This window comes from Notamacropus eugenii (assembly GCF_028372415.1).
Source record: "Notamacropus eugenii isolate mMacEug1 chromosome Y unlocalized genomic scaffold, mMacEug1.pri_v2 SUPER_Y_unloc_1, whole genome shotgun sequence".
NCBI lineage: Eukaryota > Metazoa > Chordata > Mammalia > Diprotodontia > Macropodidae > Notamacropus > Notamacropus eugenii.
In genome coordinates, this window is record NW_027325109.1 from 688,592 (window position 1) to 705,699 (window position 17,108).

At 43.2% G+C, this 17,108-nt stretch overlaps 1 protein-coding gene and 1 long non-coding RNA gene across 8 annotated transcripts in view; one reads left to right on the forward strand and one right to left on the reverse strand.

The window, feature by feature from the left end:
- LOC140516960 (uncharacterized) overlaps positions 1 to 8,461 on the forward strand; it is a 199,289-nt gene extending 190,828 nt beyond the window's left edge. The window contains exon 6 of the long non-coding RNA XR_011971435.1: positions 8,162 to 8,461. This is a non-coding gene — a long non-coding RNA (uncharacterized lncRNA). The remainder of the gene's footprint in view (positions 1 to 8,161) is intronic.
- The window catches only part of LOC140516958 (fibrous sheath-interacting protein 2-like), an 87,472-nt gene extending 74,788 nt beyond the window's left edge, over positions 1 to 12,684 (reverse strand). For 2 of the 7 annotated variants that reach the window (XM_072627790.1, XM_072627788.1), the window contains exons 1-6: positions 12,532 to 12,675; positions 7,631 to 7,792; positions 4,846 to 4,935; positions 3,201 to 3,340; positions 2,715 to 2,856; positions 777 to 887 (exon numbers count right to left, since the gene is read on the reverse strand). In XM_072627790.1, the coding sequence (XP_072483891.1) occupies positions 777 to 887; positions 2,715 to 2,856; positions 3,201 to 3,340; positions 4,846 to 4,935; positions 7,631 to 7,792; positions 12,532 to 12,645 (759 nt within the window). In that variant the 5' untranslated portion in view covers positions 12,646 to 12,675. Of the gene's footprint in view, positions 1 to 776; positions 888 to 2,714; positions 2,857 to 3,200; positions 3,341 to 4,845; positions 4,936 to 7,630; positions 7,793 to 12,531 lie in introns of those variants that run through there. The other 5 variants (XR_011971432.1, XM_072627789.1, XM_072627793.1 and 2 more) reach the window with 5 other exon arrangements.
- Between the last annotated feature and the right edge of the window lie 4,424 nt (positions 12,685 to 17,108).

The window sequence follows — 17,108 nt, forward strand, 5'->3', positions numbered from 1 at the left end:
TGGAGATGACTCCCTACTACTAATCAAGGTTTACTGAATGCCATCTATTGACTGAGAAGTCATGTGTTACTTGCAGGCAACGTAGCATAACGCAAAGAATCCTGGATTTAGACTCAGGAGCCCCAAGTTTAAATCTTGGCTCTGATGGTTAGTAACTGATCATATGATCTGGTTGCTTCCCTTCAAGAGGCCTCAGTTTTATATCTGTAAAATGGGGATTATAATGTTTTTACTACTAACTTCACAGGGTTGTTAGGTGTCAAGTACTTTGAAAATCTTAGAGTACTCCAAAAATGAGAATTATTATTTAGGTGAGAATTTATGGACAAAGAAAGAGTATCTGAAATTTTAGCCTAATATTAGTACCAAAGGAAACATTTGGGAGGAAAATACTGAGAACATTTCTCTCTAAAACCTCTGGGCCTAAGAAAAGCAGCTGTGTTATTTTCTCTCTAGACTTTTCAGATTTTGGTGACTGTACACATAATTCATTTACATATGGGAAAGTCAAAAGTAATCCTCTTACAATGGGTATTGATGTGGGGGCGTGGGGAAGAGAGGGAGATGGAGAGAGACAGTAGTCAGAATGAGAGAACCAGACGGAGAGCAAGTGCTAGCGCGTCTCACCCATATGGTTGTAAACTTTGGCAACTGCCTGTCCTTGGGGATAACAGACCCTAGTCAAGCCCATATGACCAAAGGATGTGATGGCTTGTGACAAAGAGCAGAGGATTCTCTGTAGTGAGTCACAGTTATACGCAACATCCCCTCTGTACCTTCCTGTCACTCTCCTCTCGATTTTTCCTTCGTTGTTCCTCAACCCGAGCTTCTCTTTTAACTTCTTCTCCAATTCTGGTCAAAAGTAACATCTCCTTTGTTTTCCATTCCTAGAGAGTAGGGTTTATTGTATACAACATGGCCTTTTAGTTTTCACTATAACAGTGTTTTTGCAATATAATACCCACTTGCCCACCCCACCCTCCACTGGACAAAGTAGCAGGCATTCACAGACTGGACCTAAAGGATATCAGTGAGCGCAAAGCAGCTCACCCAGTGAATGTGGAAGAGAGACTATCTCCCACACTTCTGTGCACTGGCAACCTTCCAATGGCCCAGGTGTGGATGGATGCATTTGAAGGGGCTTAGGGCCAAAGCAGCTCTTTCATCACTGGCAGCTCAGGCTGTCAACAGTACGAAGTTCAGGCCCAAATAAGGCTGAATCATGAAACCTAACAAGGGACTGGAGGGAATGGTTTTGCTCTTCCTCATCCAGGAGAGCCTATGGTCAATGTTCTTTCAATGCGTTGCACAATGCTTTGCACCTACTAAGTGCTTCTTGAGTGCTTTTGTGTTCATTCATTTCATATGTACACTTTAGGAGAAGGAAGGAAAAGTTTTACTTAAAAAAATAACATTGCTCTGCGTTTCAGGGGAGTTGGGAAGATGAGCAGAGCAGAACAACCATTCTAACCTCAGAAAGCCCCCTGAGGTACATCCATAAATTACAGACTTGTGCTCAGTCTGAGCTCATTCCTGGACTCCAGTCTTCTCACATGGTAATAAAAGGGCAAAGAGGGAAGAGACAGATGGAACAATCATGAAGGAACTCCAAAGAGGAGGTCATGAAGCTAAGGGTGCTTGAAAATTCATTCAATCCTGACATTTAATAAATGCCTTCAACGTGCAATAGATTGTGTTAGGCACAGAGGGGAGATATACGGGCAAAGAAGGCATCGTCTCTGCCCCGTAGTCTAGGAGGGAGATAATCCATGTACAAGAATACAAAATTGAAGGTTACAGGAGGTGATCAGAAGGAAAACAATGGCAAGTAGCTTCACTTGTATCTTGGTCCTATTCCCAGCATCTCTTGCATCTGCCCCATCTCTCTAGGTGTGCTGCCTTTGCCCTGGGTGCCTTCAATATCATTTGCTTGGATTAGTGCTTAGTCTCTCTTCCCCCCTTCCAAACCATCCTCCATATTCTTATGCATCCATCTGGCTGTCATTCTGCTCCAAACCCTTCTGGGACTCCTTATGTGCCTGCCAGGCAAAGTTTCAACTTCCAATCCCATCCATCAAGACTCCTCCCCCCACCTTGGCCGTCATCTGGTACCACCCTTTCCTTTTCAGTCTTATCTCACTTGGGACTCCAGACAAAGTGTCCTCTTCACCTTCCCATGAGCGTGCCTTGTGTTCCCCTGCCTCCAGGCCTGCTCACATTGTCCATTCTATATGGAGTGCCTTTCCTTGACTGGTTAGCCTTTAAGCCTAACTCCACTGTCGTTTCCTCTGCAAAGTCATTAGTGAGTGATCTTTCCCCTCAGATCTCACATTTATCATGTATTTATATTGTAGTTATCTGTCTCATTCTCCTACTAAGATTATAAGCTCCGTAGAGATGGGACAGATTTGACAGGATCATACAGGAACAGGAATATCATAGGATGAGGGCATCTCAGATTCTGTCTAGTCTCTCTCTTTCATTTTACAGGGGAACAAACTGAGGCCCAGGGAGGGGAAATGATTTGCCCCAAGTCACACAGGTGGTGAGCAGCAGAAGTATGACTGTATCCAGGTCCTCTGCCTCCAAGAGCCAGTGCTCTTTCCACTGTGACCCACTGCCTTCTTACCTACTCTTTTCACTCCCTAGGACCTATCACAGTACTCTTATGTGCAGTGTTTGTTGCCTGCCCCATTTTCAGTGTCTCTTCTCACCTCTTCAATCTTCCTCCGAAGACTTAGTTTTCTCCTCGTCTGCTCCCTCTGTCTTTTCTCTTCCTCATTTATCCGGATGAGATGCCGTTCCTCAGCAGAGCGCTCAAGCTTCTCCAGTTCCCTGCTGATCATATCTAAATACCTTAGGGCACAAATACAAATGTGCAAGTAAAGGTCAGCTGGGCACCTAACAGGGCAGCATTTCAGAGTCAACAGCTAGCCCTAACCATCTTGTTAATTGACTTCTCTTCCCTAAATGAACAGAAATGTACAAGTAACTCTTACACGGTCCTCTTTCTTGTCCTTTTTTTATATGTTCTCATGTTTGAATTTATTGATTATTTGTTTCACAATAAAATTTTTTTAAAGAAATGAATATACAGCAGGTTTCATGACTTTGCTAATACCTTACCAAAACCTGTTTGACTTTTGCTGTTGATGCTGTCCGCAGCATGGATCTGAAACACAAGCCAAGGGGAGGCCTACCTGTGCCTTATTAAGCGCTCTTGGTCCTGAATAGACCATGTGCCTTCTTGTAAGAGCCATTCTCTGAACTGTGTGGCATCTCTGCTGTCTGGGATTTCATTGTGTTCCTGGAGTCTGGTGACTCGTTTTTCAAGCATTTTCTAAAAGGAAATAGAATGATGGGTTAAGAATTTCATGCATAACATATATATGTGCCATTTGGGTTTGAGAGAGAAAATTGCACCCCATCTATGGTTAAGAAGTCAAACATACTACATTCTGACTCAAATGACCCAAAAGGATGTACTGTCAGGACACCAAAGCCAAATGTCTCTATCCAAGCAGGTGGCAGGGAAAGACAGGAGAAAGGATAGGAGATTAGGACATTCCCCCACTCTGGGGACACTTTGCTCTTTATGACCAGCTTCCACACTATGGGGCAGCCCTTTCATTTTCACCCAACTTCATTGACCCTAGAAAGGTGACAAGGTGTATGTATGTATGTGTGTATGTGTATGTATGTATATGTGTATATAATATACACATACATGCATACACAGATGCATACACACATATACAAATACAAACAGAAACACATGTATACATACATATGTACACAAATACACATATGTACACAAATATATGTATACATACAATATAACAACTAGTCTGGTATGGCTGGAAAGCTAGAAAGGGAGGGCAGTACCAGACCACAGAGGGCCCTCAAGAAGACCTTTAGCGGGCAGCAAGCATGGAACTGCTGAAGGGTTTGAAGCAGAGGAGTGCCATGGTCAGATCTCAGCAAAAAAAGCCATCTTGAAGTAGTGTGAAGGATGGTTCAAAGTGGGGATGGAGTGAAGATGGGAAAACCTGTCAGGAGGCTATTGCAGTGGTACATGTAGGTGCCAATACGGGTTAATACCAGGGTGGTAGCAGTGGAACTAAAATAAAAGATAGATGTGAGAGGTTAACAAGAGGAAAAAGTCAAAAGTTACCCTAAGTTTTCAAATCTAGGAGACTGTGTTAATTGTAGAACAAAGACGAAAGGAAAAGCAGGTTGTAAGAGAAACAAAATCCAAACTCCACTTGGAAGGTGGCAGAATTAGTTGGTACTTGTCGAACTCAGAGCTTCTTAACCTTTTCCTGGGATCCCTTTGCCAGTCAGCCTGGTAAAAGCTACGGACCCCCTCATAGAATTGCATTTTTTTAAATTCATAAAATACATAGGAGTACAAAGGAGCCAAGTTTATTGAAATATGGTTAGGTAACTGTCTTCAACTGTATTGGAATCCAGTTACAAAATGTGGGGATTTCTAGGAGGAGAGACAAGAAGGCACCTGGAGAGAAAGTTCTGGGACTAAAAAAAAGTCAGGGCTGGAGAGATTGGGGAGTGTGCTACAGAGAGGTGATACCTGAAGCCATAAGGGAGAGAGTGTGTGGAGAGAAAAGAGTCAAAGAAAGAGCCTTGGGGAAAACAATAATAACATCAGAAAGAGATTGGGCAGAGGAGTAGAGAAGGGATTCCTTGACTAGAACCAGGAGAATGAGATACAGAAGTAAACTTCAGCAGCTGAGGCAGATAACTCAAATCCTTTGTCCCCCCAAACTCTCCCAAGTGGAATTTCTTAAAGACCCGAGAGAAAATTAATTTAGATGCTTTACTTACTTGTTCTCTTATATAGTTTCTTTCAAAGTCTAATTTGAGGCTTGTTAGATACTGTCGGTATTTATTGAACTCTCTCAAAGTGCATATGATCTAAAGAAGAAAATACAGAAATTGAAAGGTATTATTTCTATAATAGACACTTCCCCCCAAATATAACAGTAACACACTTCAGGGTCAATGGTGAAGGTAACAGTTTTAGACAGCTGTCTATATTGACAAGCAATTCCTATCCCCACAATAGATGAGTGAATGCCCTTAGCTAATAAGGAACATCTGGTGATGATAACAACAACCAACACACACACACACACACACACACACACACACACACACACTCTCTCTCTCTCTCTCTCTCTCTCTCTCTGGATGAGTAGATTTCTAAAAATGAAACAAAATACCAATGAGAAACTAAACTCAATGCAAATATACTCTACCAGGTTACATTCTGTTCTGGGAACCTTTTCCTTCTAGATTTTTAAAAGAATCCAGAGACAATTCCTCTGAATAGTGCCAATAATGCTCACATCTATAATCGTGGGAAAGCCCTGCAGTACAGTTGAAAGAAGATATCCTTGGAGTAACTCATCATTTTGAAATGGACCAAAGAGATCATCTAATCCAACTTCCACCTGAGTGTTAGTCAGAGAACTGGAAGGAGACGTGTGCACTGCAATAAGAAAAGTAGAAAAGAAACCTGCCGCTAATTAGATCGAATTAGATCAAATCTTGCTTGTAATTGAATTCCTGCTTGAGACCCTCACCAGAAAGCTGCCCAGAGCAGTTTCTGTTTGCTCACCAATCTCAGATGCTGATCAAAGGCACCTGGAGGAGATACAGCATTATTTTATTGGAAGAAAAGGCAAAAAGAAAGCAAGCTTTGTTCAGTGGCTGAGCCTCTAACAGCAAAAAGGCATGTCCTGTTGGCAGTACGTGAGCCATAAAGGACTGAGGACCCAGCTTCAAACCCTGTGGGCAGCAAGGAGAACTGGGAAGTGTTCTGTGGAGACCATGCTGTGGTTGTATTTCTGCTAGTAGCAAATAACAGCTGGTCTCTGTCCTAGAACAGATGAACAGACTTAAGGAATAAAGCTCTACACTTTAGGTTTGCAGAGAATGAAATCTCTTTTGAAAAGAGAGGGATAGCCTCAAGGAGGAATTGGAGAAAAATACGTGAAAGAGGCAGTAGGAAATCCCAACCTGAGTGAGGAAGGTGGTGGAAAAATGTGATCCAGAGAAAGAAATAAAGAAGGATCTTTGAATGTTTGGAGCTAAGTAAATAGGGATGGGATTCTTTCCATGGAAGAGGAGGCTGGCCCCTGGCTCCTACATGGCCAGTAGGAAGCCACTTCCTGAGTTCTAAGGTTTAATGATGCTCCCCAGGGGCCACGAGGAGAGAGGCATCCAGTAGTGGTCAGAAGGAGCAACAAGTGATGCTTGGTGCTGCATTTGGCCTTCTGTTGAGACGTACTGAGGTGCCTACCTGTTGAGCTGACAGGAATCCTAGGCATGGATCCTGGATGGAACAGGGTTGTCTGGAGAGCTGTCCAAACTAACTGCTCCCTGTCACCCCTGGTGAGTCTCTGTGGACTGATGGAAGAGTCACCAGGAAGACTATGAAAGACTGGCCAAGAAACTGGATCTTGGGGACCCAACTGGACTTTTCATCATTGCTATTGACTGAAAGTAGGGATTTCAGAAGAGAAAGGTGGATCTGGGGAGTGAACATCCCACTAAGAAGATGTCAGAGAACAGGGTGTGAATTTTTAGGACACAATTTAAAATATACCTTACTTAGAAGGAACAAAACGGATAAAAGCAGCGGGCAAGTCATAATGCATATGAAAGAGCTCTATCCAGGTGAAGAACACGAGGAGGAAAGCATGGTAGAACACATTTGGTTTGGGCTCAGTGAAGGGAAAAACAAGTGATGTGTTGTTGTGGTTGTAGCATAAATAAAGGGCATTTAGATCAAAATGGGGAGGCGGTGTTGGTTAGAAGAAAACCCTTGGGAAACCTGGCCCAGAAACAGGAAATTAGAGTGATTGAAGGCAGGTTTCCAAGCAGAGACTGGAAAACCTCTGGTCGGTAATGCTGTAGAAGAATTTTTTGTCAGGTACAAGCTGGACTAGATGGCCTACGAGATCTCATGTGACTTGGAATTCACTGAATTTAGTTCAACAAAAAACTGAATAAAATCAAATTGAATCTAACCGCCCCTCAGAATCATGAATCATCTAGCCTCAGCCTGAGTACCTCTGGTGAGGAGAATGAAATGCCTCACAAAGCAGCCCAGTCTGTTTATTCTAGAATGGTTTGAATTGTTGAGAAAGTGTGTTTCTTTTTTTTTAATCAGGCTAACCTCTGTCTTTGGCACTTCTATTGCACTGCTTGGTCTCAATAAAGCTCTCAGGGGCCAAGAAGAATAAGTTTAATTACTCTTTTTGGTAATAGCCCTTCAAATATTTGAAGATGGTGAGTTTTTCCTTTGGTGCTATCTCCCTCCATTACGTGTACTCTTTTCTAGCTTTAAATTGATTGAGATTACAGAAAGACTAATTCCCCAAGAGAAAAGGTAATGTAAGAAACATGAAGTAATCTCGGAGACAATAGGTCAGGATTTGTCTGGTTTCTCTTGACCCAAACATTGGGGCCGGGAGGGGTAATATGTGTAGTCGCTCACTAGGTACTTACTACCCAACTGAATAATAGATGAGTGAGCCCTGAGCATCAAGTGTCAACCATGTCAATAAAACATTTATGTGACTAAAAAAAAATGACAACCCACTTTGTTATTGCTGGTGATGTGACCTCCTTTCCTTAATTTCTTCAAGATATCTTTACGCTTGTAGTAGGCACTTAAATGAGGGTCATGTAGGCTTTTGTATCCAGTTTCTAGTAGCCGACCATAAGGATCATTTAGGTTAAAACCATAAGAGGGCTGAAAAAGCTGGAAACAGAGTTAAAAATATTAGTGACAGAAGATTGGTAAAATAGCACTTTGAATTAACAGCATTACTGAAATGACATGCACTGAGAATAAAACATGCAACTGAAAGACCTCAGAACTCGGATCAATGCAGTGAACCAATCATAACTGAGGGTAAGGCCCATCTTCCACCTCTCAGAAGTGGTGGACTGCAAGTGCAGAGAAAGGCATTCATTTCTGACATCACCATTGTGATTTGTTCTGCATGACTACTTATTTGTTTACAAAGAAAGGATCTACTGGGGGTAAGGGAGAGACAGTGATATTAAAAAAGAAAGAAATGGTTTGAGTAAGAACCCTCTGCTTCTTTTCCCTTCTTTCTCCCCACAGAGCTTCTTTCTCCTGTGTAATCACCATCACCATACACTGAGCACTGACCAAAGAGGGTAATGAGAGACGGGAGAGAGAACAGGACAGGTAGGTAGCTGTTGCCCTCTTCTTTCCCGTCCTCCACTCTGCCTCACTACTGTGGGAAATGATGAAGGGATACCATTGCTACACCTTCATAATCTGAAAATGAACAATAACCTAGAGTCCACTGTGGTTCAAGAATACAGCGTCCATGAAAACAGAAAGAATAAAAGCCAAATGCCATTGTTAGGAATCAGAGAGTTACCCTGGAATCTCATCCAGAGCAGGAACCTTCCTTCCTTCAGACCTGCTGCCAGGAGATGGGCCAAAGAGTTCACACCAGTACGCAGTGGCCTTCCATGTACTGAAGGGCCACTTGTCAACAGTATTTTACACGAATAAAATGCGTGCTGCTTTCTTTTTCTCTCTCTCTCTCTCCTTGTCTGTCTCTCTCTCCTCTTTTCTGTCTCTTTTCTGCTCTGTTTCTCTGTCTCTCTCCTTCTGTTTCACTCCTCTGTTTCTCTCTCCTTTGTCTCTGTCTCCTCTCTGTCTCTCTCCCCTTCTATCTCTCACCATATCTGTCTCTGTCTTCTCTCTCCTCTCTCTCCTCTTTCCTTCTATGTCTCTTTCCCTTTTCTCTGTCTCCATGTTTGTCTGCTCTCCTTATCTCTCCTCTCTCCTTCCCTCTCTTTCTCTGTCTCCTTCTCTGTTTCTGTCTCTTCTTCCCTGTCTCTGTCTCTTCATCACTGTCTCCTCTATCTCTCTCTGGTCTCTCCCCTTGTCTCTCTCTGCCTCTCTTTTTCTCTATCCTCTGTCTCTGCCTTTCTTTCCTTTTCTTTCTCCTGTCTCTCCTTCTCTGCCTCTTTCTCTCTTCTTCTCTATCTCTTTCCTTTTCTCTCCCTATCTCTGTCTCCTCTCTCTGTCTCTTTCCTTTCTCCTTGTCTCTATCTTCTTCTCTATCTCTCTCCTTCTGTCTCTCTCTGTCTCTCAGTCTCTCTGTGTCTCTATCTCTGTCTCTCTCTCTCACGCAAACACCCCCCTAAGGATCAAATCTTCAAGTGAATGCCACCCATGTCTGCAGTAAGAACCACAATGTAAATGCTACCGTCATTCTGTTCACTTTCTAGGAAAGCTGTGATTCATTTTCTGGTCCCACTTGTAAATTAGCCTATTACCAAACAATGTGGGGTTTTTTCGCTAGCAGGATGGTGATAGCGGTAGGTCACAGAAGGTCCTTGGTGGGGGAAAGACAGAAGGAATGAGGTTTCAGGCTCTTCTCCCTTGCTTGCCCAGCAGCAGCAGCAGCAGCAGCAGCAGCAGCAATCAGACGGTGGAAGATACAGTAAAGGGGCAGTCCTTGCCTGCCTATCCCATTTTCTGGACACCCTGAAGCTTAGGGCCCAGTGATGGCAAGCGCAGAAGCAGCTACCCAGTGTCCAAGATAAAAGGAAGGGGGTGGGATAAAATTGAAATTTTTTTAAGCACTCGGCTTTGTTTTTAGATTTCCTTAGTTGGGTTTTTAGTCCACTGGTCGGCAACAGCCCCCAATTCACTACCAAACTTTCAGTGAAAAAAAAAGAGGGGACATAATTGAGGACTATAGTCCAATTCACAAGTAAGAACTGATATAAATTGCAAGTCACTCTGGGAAGGATAACAATAATAAATGCAGCAATTTGCTGACAGATCTCTCCTTTACTTAGTTCAAAACACTGGTTGTGACAAGGCTATATTTTGTCTTAAGACTAATGACAGACATATTCAGTGAACTAATGTCCTGTCAATATGGTGCAGCTATTGCCAGATCCATCAGATTAGGATCACAGGCTATATGGCAGTTGTCAACTGAAATAATTTGTTTCCTTGAACTGAGTGAGGTCTCCTTACTTTATTACTGTCATTATTGCCTGACACTCCTGGCTTTCAATTCTAATAACTCACATTTCTTTTCTTTTAATTTTATTTTAGACTCCAACACCAGAACACAAATACAGAATACAGAAAGATCCAAAAATATATTATAAGCTTAAATATAACTCACATTTCTAAAGCACTTTACAGTTTACAAAGCACGTTTCCCACAGTAATCCTGTACAACAGGTACTGCATTATTATCTTCTTGTATTATACTGTAATATCATTCCATTATTGTATTACTCTTACTGCATTACTATCATTTTACAGATGTAGGTAATGAGACTCGGGATAACTGGCTTACTCAGGGTTATATAGAAAATATCTGAACTGGAATTTGAACCCAGGTCTTTGGACATCAAGTTTAGTATACTTTCCCATTAGCCAAGCTACTTCTTAAATCCTCGTCAGCCACATGCTAGTTTGAGGCAACTGAGGACTCTTCATGTTTTGTTCAATTGTAAGTTTCATTGTAATAGATCTTAAATCGAGACCTCTTGTCATGCTGCCATTTTCCTACCATCATGAACAGCCAATGTCGGATCCTTTTTTGTTCCCTGACAGTAATTATGAAGATCAAATGAGATAATATACGCATAAAGTGTTCTATCTGCTAAATACCCTGGGAAGACCCTAGGCAAATCATGATCTAAATGTAAATTAAGGGCCACAGTGTAGGCCAGTGGGAAGAACTTTGGCTGAACATCAGAGTCCTTTGTTCGTAATTTGAGTTCTTTCACTATGACCTCAGGACTCATTAAGAGCCAGAAAGCATAGTGGAAAGAATGTTGGATTTGGGGGTCAAAAGTAGGTTCAGGTCCTAGTTCAGATGCCTACTAACTGTGATACCAAGAAAGTTACCTCATTCCCTGAGCCTGAAAAACTGAGATAATAATCCTTGAACTCTTCACCTTACAAGTTTATTGGGGGAAAAAAAGTGCTTTGTAAATTCTAAAATGCTAGAGAAACGATGGTTACTATTTAGTCCAATCCGTTCCTTTTATAGGCAAGGAAATTGAGGCTCAGAGAAGTTAAATGATTTGTCTGAGGTCACAGAGTTAGCTAGTAGGAAGTCTGGACAGAAAAACTCGTATTTCTCTGATAAATAATAGCTAACAAAGATGCAAGGGCTCACAAAGCACTAGATGAACATTCTCTTGGTTGATCCTTACACCATTCCTATGAAGCAGATGCTGGGGGGGGGCAGTACCCTTTAGTCCTCAGTGACTAAAGTGAGCAGCTTGCAACTGTCTACTGACAGGCAGCCTTTGCGGTTAGGAAGCTGGGAAAGGCTGCTCTTGACTAAGTGGTTCTGTTGATGCAGATGGAGGCTGGTTGCCTGGAGACCATCAGAACTTTGAGGCTGAGTTCTGGGCACTGGGCAGTTAACCTCATAGAAAGGATATGGGTGCTGAGCATTAGGTGGGATGGGAGAGCTCTGCTCGGTCACGTGACCACAACTTGTGGATTAAGAGTCTTTTTTTGACTGGGAGGAAGGGGGTCTTGCTCACTTTATTACAGTCTTCATTGCCTGACACTCTTGACTTTCAATTCTAATAACTCACATTTCTTTTTTTAAATTTTATTTTAGACTCCAACACCAGAACACAAATACAGAATATAGAAAAGAACCAAAAATGTATTATAAACTTAAATATAACTCACATTTCTAAAGCACTTTAAAGTTTACAAAGCACTTTCCCCACAGTAATTGCACTATTACCTTACTGTATTATATCGTAATATTATTCTTTTCTACTCTAACTTTAGGATGGGCCTGAAGAAGATAAGGTCAGGGTGTCGGGATGCCCTGGGGCTGAGAGGTGAATGACAGAGGTTTTGTATGAACATTCTAAGTCTGCCTAGGGTATTTAGCAGTATTAGATAGTTGTGTGCCTGCCTACTTGCTCTGTTTATTAAGGGTTACAAAGTGCTTTATCTCATTTGAATCTCAGGACATTCCTGAGGAGGAATGCTATCACTCCCTCTGTTTTACAGACAGAGAAACTGAAGTTCAGAGAGTAACTTGTCCAAGGTCACAAAATTATTAAGTATTTGAGGCAGGACTCAAATTCTGGTCTTTCTTACCTGGAAGAAGAAAAGATTTTCTCGTAATACCTAAGTTAAATAATCAGATCTGAAGAAATAAAGCATCAATTGCATCTGATTCTTTGAATTACATGAGTTTACAGGAGGCTTTACTGGAAATAGAGTTTAAGTAGTTTTCCTAAAATTCCAAAGAAACCAAGGAGGGTTGAGAACCTACACTTCCTATCCCATGGTTTGATATTCCCCCCAACTACCACACCTGATTTTACTTTGCGGCTCGTGCTAGGTGGCACAGTCAGTAAGCGGGGATCTCATGACTGGCACATCATCTCTGGACTGGGTTTGGGAAAGTGCCTGTTTACCATTATTTATAGAAATGATTTTACCTTTTCATTTAAATTTGTGGTGTAGAATAAAGTATTACTTCCTGGGATCAGAGGCAGCTTGACGCCAAGAGGCAGATCCAGCAATTGAGCAGCTCCTACTCCTTGAAACTGCATTTTGTGGGGGACCTGTCAGAAAAGAATAGTCTTAGTGGATGGTTTGTAGAAGAAATGAAACATTTGGCACTTCAGTGAGCTCCCAGTTCTAAATGCATCATGGTATCAGGGGGCATACATACAATCAAGTCTTAGGAAGCAAGCAGAAAGGGCATCGAGTACAACCTCCATTCCGTGTAGGAATCCCTTTTACTGTGTGTAGGGGGGGAGTACAGCCTGTGCTCATTAGAGGACATCCAGGCCAACCTCCCACCAAGAACAGCAACACCTCATATAGCATTAGTGGGGTGGGAGGGATCATCTGGCTTTCATTTGGTTACTCTCTGGACCTGTCCCCTGGTGAGGGGCTTCCCTTCACAGCATCCTTGATGGGTATACCACCACTTCTCCAACACCAGGAGGTTCACTACTTATGGGAGGCAGCCCATTCTAACTGCTCATCTTAAGTTTTCAAAAGGGAGTATCAGATGCAGCGGGCCTGGCTGGGGCAAGGGGAGCAGCCTCTCAAACCAAGGCCCTGGAAGTGCTCGTGGTGTGAGCAGGGGAGTCCTAGCCTCAGAGTGCAGCTACATCTTCTATCCCTTCTACACTCATTACAGGCCTCTACAGTCAAACAGTACTAGAATGTTGCCAAATAACTAGAAATGGTCGTTTTAACTTAGTTATATTAGCAGGAGATTGGGTGCTAAGGGAGGTGTCATTTTCTCTGGTCTACTTCAATATATTTCGGTAGGGTCTGATTACTGCCTAGGATGAAAAATCTCCTAACTACACTTCTGGTCACATCCCTAATTGAACATGTTGTTCAACAATCTTGTTCTGTGGGCCATACTGGCCATGGGGTTTTCTTGGAGTGGTTCACCATTTCCTTCTCCAGTGGATTAAGACAAGCAGGTTAAGTGATTTTCCCCAGATCACACAGCTAATAAGTGTCTGAGGCTGGATTTGCACTCAGGTTTTCCTGACTTCACTGAGCCACCTAGCTGCCTCCTGTAGAACATGACACTTTTCTATAAAGGGAAGGGGCAATGATACATATAGCTCACACAAAGAATTATAATCTAAGATTGAAAGACTGAGGCTTTGCTGGTTTTCCCTTTGGTGGCTATAATTTTATTTCCCCTTTCTTTGTGGGTGTGAACATGTTAGTCCATCTGTCAGCATCCCCCACTCAAGTGGGACTGCCTGGGCAGGCTGGGCCAGGCTACTTGTGGACAGTCCAACTTGTTCAGAAGTTTGGGCTTACAATGAGTTGGAATCTGACTCTGCCACTTTTACCCATTTTCCCCAGTTCTGTCCTCTAGGGTCAAGTTGGCAGCCCTGCAGACATCTGAAGATAGGAATCATTTGTTCCACTTAAAACTGTTTCCTTTATCTACGCTAAACACCCCCAGCTCCTTCAACCTAGCTTTGTCTGCCAGGGTTTCCAGCCTAGTTTAAGCTATACTTATAGGATGGGTATCCTCTACCAGATTCCTGAAAATCTCCAGTAATGTGGGGACCTACTATTTCATTTTTAGACAGTTCTGATTGTGCGCTACATGCCTCTTTCACAGTAGGGGTTCCACGTTATGGGAATGTAGGAATTAGAACTGGAAAGGATCTCACAGATCACCTAGTTTATACCCTTCATTTTATAGATGAAGAGACAATTTAGAGGTATGGGGAGAGGCTGAGGGCAGACCTTGGACCAATGGGCAGAAGATTTCAACTCAGTGTATGGGAAAATTCCTTAACTATGAGAGCGGTCCAAAACTGGGCCGCATGGGGAGGAGAGGTCCTCTGGCCGAGGCAGAATGACAACTTGGGCTGCTTGAGAGAGAATTCTTGCTCACTTATGGATTGGGCTAAATGGGCCATGAAGAGCCTTCCAGTTCTAAGATACTTGGTCTCAAAATAATGAAGTGACTTGGGAGCTTAGTAGGACTTGGAACTTGAAAGTACCTCAGAGAGACAAATTGAGGCCTAAGTCCCTGCAGAGATTAACGGTCCCAGAGAGGTTAAAAGGGACATCAGAAGCAATCAAGTTCAATCCCCTGATTTTACAGGTAAAGGAACTGAGTCCCAGGGAGGGAAAATAACCCACCCATGATTACACAGCTACTAACTGGGCAGATCTGAACTCAGCACCTCTGACTCCAACTCCAAATCTCTATAGATGCTGTAGCACCACCAGAATGGGGGGGAGGGGGTGATCCTGACCTTCCCTCAGTCTCCTCACCTCTTCCCTTCAGGCCATTCCTGTCACTCCTTTTTACTGGCCCACTCACACCACCAAAATGGCTATGGAGCCCAGGGGACCACGAGTGGGGCCCAAGGCAGTTCAGAGTGAGGTTAGACAGTGGCTAAGGCCCTGAGCCTATGGCTCCCTGGGTTTGGGTAAGCCTTTGGACCAGGGCTGGGGACTTTCAGGATTTGGGTGGGAGCCTTCCAGGTTAGGAGGGGTGCTTTGGAGGTTTGGGGGCAAGGCCTTCAAGGTTTGGGGACCCCTCACGCTTTGGGGCAGGACCTTAAAGCTTGAGGCAAGGTCCTGGGGCCCAAGGCAGGACCTTAGAGACTTGGGGTGGGGCGGTGGAGTTTGGGACAGGGCCTGGAGGAGGGCCCTTGGGACTGGGGGAATCCCTGGGGCTTTAGGGCATGGTCCTAGGGCCACAGGTGTGACTCCAGGTGTTTTGAATAGTGCCTTCAAGGTTTGGGGAGCAGGGTACTTGGAGTTTGGGGGGGCATAGGTTTTGGGGAAGATCTTCAGCATTTGGGGGTGGACTCTCATATTGGAGACCTCAGTTTGGGCTTTGGGGCAGAGCTTCAAGGTTTGGAGCAGATCTTCAGGGTTTGGGGGTGGCCCCTCAGACTGAGCTTTGAGGCAGAGCTTTGAGTTGTGGGGAGGGCCCATGAGGTTTTGGGGCAGCCCCTCAGTTTTGGGGGACCTCAGTTTGGGCTATGGGGCATAGCTTTGAGTTTTGTAATCCATACTAAAGGCCAAAGGGTGAATATGAATGTCTTCGCTAAATTTGGTTCTCTAATTTCTCTATTTGGTTCTCTCAATGAGAAACATGTATTTGCTAATAATAATCTCAATGGCGTGAGCAAGAGCCTCAAATAAATTGTTTTTGAATATAGAGCCTTAAATGGAAAAAAAAAGAAAAAGAAAAAGAAAAAAGCTCCCATATTCCCATATGCCACCACTGATAGCTTCTCTCTGCTTTCGGGGCCAGTTGCTTAGAGGATAAACAGATGTCATGTATGTTGTAGACACAAGGGCAAAGTTGAATGCCATGGCAGCTGGCAAGGGGTATAAAGCAAAGTTTATAGACCCCAGCCAGGCATCATTTCTCACCATTGGATGGTTTACATTCCTCTTCTCAAACAAAGCATGAATACATTTGACTGTCGTGGAAATCCGCACTACTAAAGATTGAAGTCATCAAAGCTTTTATGGAAAAGCTGATGCTCCTGCTTTCTCTAAAGGCCATAACTAGTCTTTCAAGATCCCAGAAGACCTAGCTGACTGAGATAAGATGCCCCGTCCCTTAATTCTCTGGTGAGAAAAGAGCTTCAGCAGCAATGGAAAGTCATAGCTTTCTGCTCTGTTGCACACAGTTCTTCAGTATCAGTCTTTGCTGGGTGTTACTCAGTGTGATTTCTTGTCTTTGGGCACAGTAAGCCAAAGTCTGTGTTCTCCTTCCTACAGGCTACAGCGCTCTCATAAATACTTCTTCCAGAAACTAATTTAGCTGGTTCCACTTAAGTGAACTGGGAAATGGCCCAACAGACAAGCTGAAGTGGGCGGTGCAATACATGTGCCAGTTATCCAAACTCACTGGATCCCAATGCATTGTATATCTGGGGGGAAGACATGGACTCTGAGGGACATCACGTACTTTCTCATCTCCTGATGTGTGAGGTTTCAAGAAATTGACTTGTTCTTGTGGGACTCTCTACCTTTTGGAATGTTGGATTTAGCACTGGTCTAGCTCAATATTCTCACTTTACAGAGGAGTCTCAGAGAGGGAGAATGACTTGCCTAGGACCACACACCTTTGCCTAGTATGTGACTGAGTCAGGATTCAAACCCAAGTCATTGGATTCAAGTACTATGCTCTTTCTATCACACAATAATATCTCCTCTGATGTAATGGAAAGAGCACTTGAAGAAAGTAGTGGATGGGATTAGAAAGCCCTGTCAACATGGAATAGAGTACATAATTTTACCCTGGGATCACCAGGGGTCAGTCTAAATCTCATGATAGTTTACTATCACATCTACTCATTAGACATCATGAACATTTCTATAAAAAACAAATCTGTGGAGAGTATTTGAAGGAAATCTATAAACAGAAAAGATAAAAGTATAATGTATTTAGGAAACCCAGGTTCTCAGACTCCAAAGCCAGCACTTTCCTCAGTGTACTGCACTGCTTTCTCGGTATCACTGGTATAGGATTCATGACTAGAAAGTGGCC